We start from the raw sequence: 10493 nt of genomic DNA, 5'->3' as shown, positions 1-10493 counted from the left end.
GGTGTAATGATGTACCACCGTCAATGTCTGCCTCAGTATATAATGATAACAGTAATGCTGTACCACCTTCAATGTCTGGACCAGTATATAACGATAGAAGCTATGCAGTTTTAAAGTGTGTGTATGTGGGGGTGGGGTGTGCCACATACAGGATCCGCCCCAGGTGCCAAATACTCTAGGTACGCCCCTGTATAAAAGTTAGGACATCCACCATTTAGTTATGTCTCTTTTAACTCATCCTCTGGGTGCACAAAAAGTAGGAAGCATACTTAAGTATCCTTCTTGCATAGGCATAGGATTTTAGTACCTATTGCCCTCCTATTTACACTCCTGTTGTGCCTAAGTATGCTTCCTGCTTACACTTAAACCTGGTTTTATTTATTAAATAAAACAACTTTAATTTTGGGGACTAGACTTTTTATTTAAGAAAACTTATACTATATACACACTTTCACTAATGTAATCTGAAACTGCCTAAATTGTTAATGCAAACTATTGTCTAATATAATTTATTTTTCTTTTCTCCTACAGCAATATTATCACCAAGCTTTCAAAATGCTAAAAGCAATAATGATATTTGTCTTCATGCTATCTTTGACATCATTTGGATTCTTTTATAGAGTCATTGATAAACAGAGCACCATTCATTTTATACCTTTATTCTTTAACAAAAATTCAACATTCAGCAATATAACTTCAAAACAAACTGTAACACAAATGAATAACCATATTATAGAAATGACTAGCACAACTCCTTTCTATTCACAAAGTCCAAGTACTATATCAGTAAATCAGGAGAACATTGTAACCCAAGAGGTTTTAGTCTCTACCTATAAAACATCTAACGACATGGAAAAAAATACTTCTAATTATCTGAATCCAGGGGATATTTTAAGCCAAGGCAATGGTATAATATTTCTAGAATCAGGGAGTAGGGCACAGCCACCTCCCTTAGTATTATGTGCTATAGAATCAGCAGCTCGTGTATATAGTGATAGGCCAATAGTTTTCTTCATAAATGGTTTGCCAGAAATAAATACTAATGATGACGAGAACAGAACAAGGAAGAGATTTCCAACTATTTCATATCTGCAGAATGTCTACATATTCCCTTTGAAAATGAAGGAAGTTTTTAAAGATACGCCGCTCTTTCCATGGTATCAAAAGGTAAGACCAGTTTAATACATAGAAGATATTGTAGATATTCATTTGGTGGATTGTGTTTAAATACTAAAAATAAATCAAGGCCCAAATATTTTTGGGTGTATTTTGTAGAACAATTAATTTCACTAAAGGTTACAGGACACATTGCTTTGTTTTAAATAATATTCTTCATAGAATGGAAAATGTTTCGAGCACTTTTTGTCCCCGTTTTGTTAGCTAACTGTTGCTAGTACTTGCGAGTTGGATAAAAAAATATAACTCACTTGTAGGCTAATCACAAATTCATTAACCGTGAGTTGCCTGGGAGTTAATTGGAACGTGAGTAAGAACTTTGTGAACACAGTAACACAGTGATTTAATTTGAAAAAAGCCCTCACGTCCAACCTCATGGTTGATCTAGAATTAGGTAAAACCTCTACATTCAAATACTTTCCAATTGTGCCTCAAAAAAGAGAAGCATTCCTTCTTGGCTCCAAAACGGGGATCTGATTTCCTCACTGAATCAAAATACTATAACTAATCATGTCCTTACTTGAAATATACCGTATTTGCTCGATTATAAGATGACCCTGATTATAAGACGACCCCCCAAAATCTGAATATTAAGTTAGGAAAAAAAGAAAAAGCCTGAATATAAGACGACCCTATAGGAACAAAGTTTTACCAGTAAATGTTAATTCATGTAAACTATGTAAACTATTTTTTTTAAATAAAAGCTATGATTGAGAAAAATATTTTGTTTTTATTTCCTTTTATTTTCCAACCTGCCCCCCCAGTTATGCACATCTGCCCCAGAAATGCCTTAAACCCCCTATATGCCACTGTGCCCCATGATATGCCTTTTAGACACGTTTTTGCAGTATGTGGGTTCAGCGATTATTCACCTTTCCTGCGAATAGTGTACCCATGTAAACTATATACTATAAGAGGGCTTTCCTTTGATACCATAGTTAGATAATTGGCAGAAAATTTAGGTTGAAAAATGTAGTAAAAACTAGCGAAATCTTTTTTTATATATACCGTATTTGCATGATTATAAGACGACCCTGATTATAAGACGACCCCCAATATCTGAATAATAATTTAGGAAAAAAGAAAAAGCCTGAATATAAGACGACCCTATAGGAAAAAAGTTTACATGAATTAACATTTACTGGTAAAACTATGTCAACATTTTTTTTTAATAAAAGCTATGATTGAGAAAAATATTTTGTTTTTAATTCCTTTTATTTTCCAACCTGCACCGCATTAATGCACATCTGCCCCCAGGCTTGTCACTCTGCCCCATAAATCCTTTAAACTCCCTATATGCCACTGTGCCCCATGATATGCCTTTTGACCCCCTATGTGCCACTCTGCCTCCAGAAATGCCTTATACCCCTATATGCCACTCTGGCATTTAGGGGGTTAAAAGGCATATTATGGGGTGGCATGTGGGGTAAAATAAAATGTTCTTTTGACATCTCAGGTTTTTGGGCAGTCAGCCCAAATGGGGACTCTGAGGCTGAAGTGTACTCTAGTCTTGCGTCTCTGGAGCTACCTACTGCTTCCTTCTTCTGCACCTTCTGGGCCCTGTGCTCCCACCTGTCCCTCTCCCAGTTGCCCAGATAAGGTGCCCAGGGGGGAGTCACATAACAAACACTTAACACAGTAGCAGCTCGGCAGTCTGCACAAGAAGTCTAAGTGTCACGACTGCCGTGACCCTGAAACAACTAGCAAACAGTTTAGCCCCAAGGCATACGGGGATTTCAATGATCCCACCAGGATCGTCTTCGGTACACTAAATGGTTAGTCAGATGAAGCCAAGGTCAGTACACAAGGCAGGTGTCAGGATAGCCAGGTGGAATACAAATCAGATCAGCAAGGTGCAAAATCACAAGGCAGAGGTTAGTCAGACAAGTCAGGAGTCAAAACAAAACTTCAGGAACCTATTCAGCAACAAAATCCTGCACCTAATCTTCCTCACCCCTAGCCATGCATTGCGGGAGCTTCCCCTGCTGTGTGTCACTGGTCTCTAAGCTTCCCGATAGGGCCGTGCAGAAGATGACGTTGGGTCACATTACAATATTACAGTGAGTATTTATTGGTATTTGGAGCATGTGGGTGGGTGTTAGCGTATGGTGTTTGCAGAGTGTGTGTGTTAGTTAGTTAGTGTGTGTTAGTATTTGGTGTCAGTGGATACGTGTGAGGCTAGGATTAAACATAGAAGCATAGAAAGCGACAGCAGATAAGAACCATTTGGCCCACCTAGCCTGCCCAACCTCTGAATACTTTTCCTGGTGTTATCCAATATCTACTTCACTGTATTCACATCTACCACTTCTGCTGGAAGACTGTTCCATGCATCCACCACCGTTTCTGTATAAAGTAATATTTCCTAATATTACTTTTGCCCATCTACCTTAAAAGTATGTCCTCTTGTTGTGGTAGTATTTCTTTTTTAAAATAAATCTCTTTCTTTATCATGTTGATTCTCTTTAAGTAATTACATGTTTCTATCATATCCCCCTGTCATGATTTTCTTCCAGGCTATATATGTTAAGATCCTTTAATCTTTCCTGTTAAGTTTTATACTGCAATCTATAGACCATTTTAGTAGCCTTTCTCTGAACTTTCTCCAACATATCTATATCCTTCTAAAGATACAGTCTCCAGTACTGTACACTAGGGCTGCAACAACTAATCGATAATAATCAATAATGAAAATCGTTGCCAATGAATTTCATTATCAATTAGTTAATTCGATTTTATCGATTATAATCCGGTTCACTCAAAATCACTTACAGCAGTTACTACTTACAGTCCCTCCCTGCACTCACTCTGACGATTGGCCCCACCCCTTTCTGCTTTCCAGTCCCTCCCTGCAGTCACTCTGATGATTGGCCCTGCCCCTTTCTGCTTCCCTGTCCCTCCCTGCAGTCACACTGATGATTGGCCCACCCCTTTCTGCTTTTCAGTCCCTCCCTGCAGTCACACTGATTATTGGCCCCAACCCTTTCCTTATAGCGTCCACACTGCTCAGCAACCCATCTAACAGTAAGTATAAAATTAATAGGGGAGGTGGGGGTTAATTTAGGGGCAGTTATGGTTAATGGGGTGTTTAGTGTTAATTTAGGGGCAGTTGGGGTCTTTAGGGTTAATTTAGGGGCAGTTATAGTTGATGGGGTCGTTAAGGTTAATTTAGGGGCAGTTATGGTTGATGGGGTCGTTAAGGTTTATTTAGGGGCAGTTATGGTTGATGGGGTCTTTAGGGTTAATTTAGGGGCAGTTATGGTTGATGGGGTCTTTAGGGTTAATTTAGGGACAGTTATGGTTGATGGGGTCTTTAGGGTTAATTTAGGGACAGTTATGGTTGATGTGGTCTTTAGGGTTAATTTAATGCTGAGGACTGAGAGTTAATTTAATTAATTTAATAAGGTTACCTTAAGGTGCAGTTAGAGGTAAAGGGGCAGACTAAGGGGAATCTAAATCCTGGGGGCAGTGAAGATTATTTCTGTGTTTATTTATAAAAGTATTGTGTCAGTGTGCTGCGAACAAGTCTGCGAAAGACTCTATGAATCTATGAGGGCACTATGGCATATCTGGGTGGTATGAGGCATATTTGAGGGTATACGGCATATCTGGGGGGTATAAGGCATATCTGGGGAGGACGGAGTGGAACATCTGAGGGTATAAGGCATACTGTGATATGAGGCCTATCAGGGGGCACAGTGGCATATCAGGAGGTATACAGCATATGTGGGAGGCATGTGGCATATCTGGATGGCATGTGGCATATCTGGGAGACAGTGTGGCAAGCCTGGGCTCAAATGTGCATAACTGGGGGGGGGGGCAGGTTGGAAAATAAACACAAGAAATGCATTTTTATCAAAGTTTTTTATTCTGCTGTTTGTTTATTAAATTAAAAATTAAATTTGTTTATTTCATTAAAAAATGAAAAATTTACATTTATTTTTTATCCGATTAATCGATTAATCGAAAATACTAATTGTTAGTTGCAGCCCTACTGTACACAATACTCTAAGCGAGGTCTCACCAGCTCTCTGTACACTTCCCTCTTTCTACTGAATAGTGGCACCTGGAGGGTGAAAGACAGAGTGTGTGTATGTATCTGTTAGAGTGAGTGTGTGTTAGTGTATGGTGTTAGCGTAAGTTGGATTTAGAGTGAGAAGCCAAAAAACCATAGCTAAACCTGGCCAGAGCTGACCCTACTACTTTGGGGAACTACAGACACTAATCTTGGGTGTGGGGGGGTATTTTTCCATACAAAATATTAATGCAATATTTATTAAATAGCACATACTATTTCAAGAATATATACAAAAAAAGGAATTGGCAAAAAGAAATCACACAGCAAATCACACCTTATAGTTACTATTGGGATTTAGCCCCAGATATTTTTGGAACCTAGCAAAACACCTGATCAGAGATGTATTTGGATGTTAGCTGGCGAGGAGACATCATGGTACGAAAGGCCCTTTTATGGAAATGTTCCTTAACTTTCCATGATTCACCAGTGAGATTTGGTTTTTACAAGAAAAAGTATGTGAACCCTTTCAAAGAACATTGAAACATATAATTTGACGGTAGATAAGAACCATTTGGCCCATCTAGTCTGCCCATCTTTTCAACCCTTATCAGTCCTTGGTCTGGTCCTATAGTGAGGATAGCTTTATGTCTATTCCATGCCTGTTTAAATTCCCTCACTGTATTAGCTTCCATCACTTCTGCTTGAAGACTGTTTATTTTTTCTACTAATCTGTCAGTAAAGTAGAACTTCCCTGCATTACATCTAAGCATCTGACCCTCTAGTTTTAGAATATGAGCTCTTGTTCTAACATTACTAGTCTTTTCAAATAATCTTGCCTTCTGTACTTTGTTAAAACTCTTTAAATATCTAAGTGTTCCTTTTGCATCCCCCTCTCTCTTGTTTCTTCCAAACCCATTTTTTAGCTCTCCTTTGAAGTCTCATTAATGTGTCAATATCCTTCTAGAGATGGGATCTCAGAACTGTACGCAATACTCTAGGTGGGACCAGAGATCTGTAAAGTGGCATAATCAACTTCCTGCTACTAATGCCTCTCCCTATGCAACCCAGCATCCGACTTGTCGTTTGAGATGATTTATTGCATTGTCTGCTTACCTTGAACTTATCAGAGCTACTTCTAATCCCTCCCTCTAACTCTATTCCCCTCTCTGACCACATGTCCGCTGCCTCGGAGTGACCCTAGACTCTAACCTATCTTTTATCCCTCACATCAAATCACTTTCTAAATCTTGCCACTTCCAACTGCGTAACATTTCCAAAATTCGTCCTTTCCTGACTGCCAGCACCACAAAACAACTAATCCACTTCCACGTAACCTCCCGTCTAGACTACTGCAACCAGAGCCGGCCTTAAGTGTTCCGGCGCCCTGTGCAGACTACTCCTGTGGTGCCCTCCATCCCAAAAAAGGAAAGGAAAAAAATCTTGTCACAAAACTGCCCTTTCTCACTAGCTACCACCTCTGCCCCTTCTCACTGCCTTCCCCCACTCTGCCCCATCTCACTGCCTTCCCCCACTCTGCCCCATCTCACTGCCCCCCTCTGTCCCATCTCACTGCCTCCCCCCTCTGCCCCTTCCAACTGCCTCCCCCCTGCCCCTTCTCACTGCCTTCCCCTCACCCCCTCTCCCTACTTCTCATTATCCTTACTTACCTTGTTGAGTCCTGCGGTGGGAGTGGGAGGCGTCCGTCTTCTCGCTCTGGATGTTAAATAAAGTTAAAAAGAAAAAAAAACAAAAAAAAAACAATGATGCTTTAATATAAGTCCCGGGCAGGGGCGGCGAGCGGTTGCTCGTAAAGTTTTCAGCAACCGCTCGGCGCCCCTCACTCTCCGTGATTCCGTCGTGGTGCCGGCGTTTACAGCTGAGCGCCGGAATATGACATCATATTTCGGTGCTCAGCATGAAACACCGGCACCGCGACGGAGTCACGGAGAGTGAGGGGCGGTTGCTGAAAACCTCACGAGCAACCGTTCGGCGCCCCGGCCCGGGACTTAAATTAAAGCACCGTTTTTTTGTTGTTGTTGTTTTAACTTTATTTAACATCCTCCATGTTAAATAAAGTAAAAAAATAACTTTATTTAACATGGTGGATTTAAATAAAGTAAACTAACAAAACAAAACAAACAATGTTTTAATTTAAGTCCTGTGCGGCCGCTTTGGGTTAATACGGGGTTAAAGCCGCTCTGCCGCCAGGAGTTTAAATGTCCGTATGAGCAACTCTATTGGTCGTCAGCAGGGGGCTCGTCTGCCATTGGTTGATGGCAGACGAGCCCCCTGCTGGCGACCAATAGGGTCGCTCGTACAGACTGTTAAACTCCTGGTGCCGTAACTTGTCCCACTGGTCTCCCTGTTCTAGCATTTATTAACTGATAGAACAGGGAGACCAGTGGGATGTGCCGGGTAAGTTGCAGCATTGGGCTTTTAAAAGTCTGCATGAGCGACCAACAGAGTCGCACGTGTAGACTTTTAAAACCCCAATGCTGCAACTTACCCTGCCGATGCCACTGGTCTCCCTCCCTGTTCAATTAATTAAATGTCCGTACGAGCGACCAATAAAGTCGCTCGTACGGACATTTAACTAATTGAACAGGGAGGGAGACCAGTGGCATCGGCAGGGTAAGTTGCATTTAAAACCCCAATGCTGCAACTTACCCTGCCGATGCCACTGGTCTCCCTCCCTGTTCAATTAATTAAATGTCCGTATGAGCGAACAATAAAGTCGCTCGTACGGACATTTAACTAATTGAATAGGGAGGGAGACCAGTGGCATCTGCTGGGTAAGTTGCAGCATTGAGGTTTTAAAACCCCAATGCTGCAACTTACCCTGCAGATGCCACTGGTCTCCCTCCCTGTTCAATTAGTTAAAGACCAGTGGCATCTGCAGGGTAAGTTGCAGCATTGGGGTTTTAAAACCTCAATGCTGCAACTTACCCGGCACATCCCACTGGTCTCCCTCCCTGTTCAATTAGTTAGTCTGTGCCGGGTTAAATGTCCGTACGAGCGACCAATAAAGTCGCTCGTACGGACATTTAACTAATTGAACAGGGAGGGAGACCAGTGGGATGTGCCGGGTAAGTTGCAGGATTGGGGTTTTAAAACCCCAATGCTGCAACGTACCCTGCAGATGCCACTGGAAATCCATAGGTTCGCTGTCAGGGGTTAACTTACAAAGGCCGTGCGAGTGAGCCTATTGGTCACCTTGCAGGGTCCCTGTAGGCGACCAATAGGCTCATTCGCACTGCCCTGTAACCCGTGACGGCGAACCAGCAGATTTCCACTTCCGGGAACTGCCGCGATGCCGCGAAGACAAGGTAAGTTAGAAGGGGGGGGGAGACGAAGACACTCACGAAGATCTTCGTGGTGCGTGTCTTCGTCTTCGCCTACGTTTTACCGCCGGCGTCTTCTCTTCGGCGTGTCTTCGGAACGAACACGAAAATTCACTCTTCTTGTTCGTTTTCATGTTCGCCCGAAGATGAATGCACAAGTCTACTTATTACCCCAGCACCATGAATGGTTTTTAAGTGTGTTCAATAAAGACACGAAAGATTATCATTGTTTGTCTATTGTTAGCTTAAGCTCATTGTGATTGTCTATACTTGTGATTTAGGTGTAGATCCGATAACATATTCTGAACAATCAATGAAGAAAACCAGATAATTCCAAAGGGTTCACTTTATTTTTTTTTGCCACTGTATATTGTTTGCAAAAGTTCCCCATAGATGATAAATAATGCAAACTGAATGTACCTTTTTCTTTAATTTTATGTAATTTAAAGTTGAATATTACTTTCTACTTTCACTGCTAACAATGGGTGCTATTTTTAGATCGATCCCACACGGCAAAAACACTGGATGCACGTCAGTTCAGATGGCTGTAGGTTGGCCTTAATTTGGAAATATGGTGGAATTTACATGGATACTGACATCATCTCAGTGCGACCCATTCCAGAGAAGACATTTCTGGCAGCTTTGTACTCACAAGATTCCAGCAACGGTGTTTTTGGATTACCTCCCCGTCACAATTTCACATGGACTGCAATGGAGGATTTTGTAAAGAATTACAATGGAGCAATATGGGGACAACAAGGCCCACAACTCTTCACACGTACTCTGAGGAAATATTGTGTCATTCCTAATTTTACAGCTGTTGAAGATATTATATGTGGAAACATCTCCTTTTTAAATCCACAGCGTTTCTATCCTATTCCGTATCCATCTTGGAGGTTGTACTACAAAGTCTGGGAAAAAATTCCAACGTTTAATGACTCTTATGCTTTACATCTCTGGAACTACATGAACAAAGATGTTATGACCATGGTCCCAGGCAGTAATACATTGGTGGATAATCTCTATAAACAACACTGTCCCATTACCTATGGAGCCCTCCTAAGTAATGAGTCTATATACCTTTAGCTGTGTTTATCATAAACGGATGCAAACGCCTTATTAGTGTATAAAAGGAGTTAAGTTGCTGCAACATTGCAAATTGTTAAATACTACTATTGATACTTTCTCATATCATAGAATATAGCAAAACTTTGGACCTATAGCCAAAAAAACAGAACAAAGACTGAATGACAGATATATGGCTCATTTCTCTTACCCAACATTCAAACATTAGAAACCTTTAGTTTAATTCAATGACCTGACTGAACCTTAATTGACCATAACAGTGAAATAAAAACACAATCACTAATTTAGCAGACTGAATAAACCTCATCAAAGAGGTGCATTGAATCTACTTGGTGGTTCAGTGGTTTGGCCATTCTCATGGGGCACATAGTAGTGCAATTACATGATACTGTTGCTTACCACTTACATGCATGGATACTTGGATAGATGTTCATTTTCTTTTAGTCTGGAGCATTGAATTTGTACATTCATATTATGTTTTAAACACCCATTCTGTATTTTCTGAATCAATTAGCTTTTTATGTTAGTTAGGAATCTAAGTCGGAATGTTATTTTCAATTCTATATCACAGGAAAATGGGATCAAAGTATTTAAGCATTTAGGTTGAATTAATCACAGGTAAATGCAGGGGCGTGCCTAGAGTATTTGGCACCTGGGGCGGATCCTGTATGTGTGTAAGAAAATATATAGAGGGCCAATACAAACTTCAAATAACTGGATCACATATAAATGTATGTGCGTCAAAAATAGGCAGAGTCACTTAGATGCAAACAAAGGTAAAACATTTAATACGAACAAAAATAAAAGAAGAATATAAAAAGAAGATAACAAAAATAATACGAAACAAGTCTTACAAAACCTTGGAAAGGAAT

General features: G+C 40.7%; 1 protein-coding gene across 1 annotated transcript; it reads left to right on the top strand.

Annotated features, from left to right (window-relative positions):
• The first annotated feature begins 686 nt into the window (after positions 1–686).
• On the top strand, positions 687–9789 carry LOC128484231 (alpha-1,4-N-acetylglucosaminyltransferase-like). Its single transcript, XM_053460555.1, has 2 exons — positions 687–1167; positions 9034–9789. Exons 1-2 carry the CDS (start codon positions 718–720, stop codon positions 9619–9621), a joined length of 1038 nt encoding a protein of 345 aa, XP_053316530.1. The 5' UTR covers positions 687–717; the 3' UTR covers positions 9622–9789.
• Positions 9790–10493: the final 704 nt, after the last annotated feature.

Source organism: Spea bombifrons, chromosome 3 (genome assembly GCF_027358695.1).
Source record: "Spea bombifrons isolate aSpeBom1 chromosome 3, aSpeBom1.2.pri, whole genome shotgun sequence".
NCBI lineage: Eukaryota > Metazoa > Chordata > Amphibia > Anura > Pelobatidae > Spea > Spea bombifrons.
This window is presented reverse-complemented; position numbering and strand designations above follow the sequence as displayed.

Bases quoted from the DNA above. Each gene is read 5' to 3' on its own strand.
- LOC128484231 (XM_053460555.1), top strand. From the start codon at position 718: ATGAATAACCATATTATAGAAATGACTAGCACAACTCCTTTCTATTCA. The intron at 1,168-9,033 runs GTAAGACCAGTT...TGCTATTTTTAG, and splicing joins TCTTTCCATGGTATCAAAAG to ATCGATCCCACACGGCAAAA.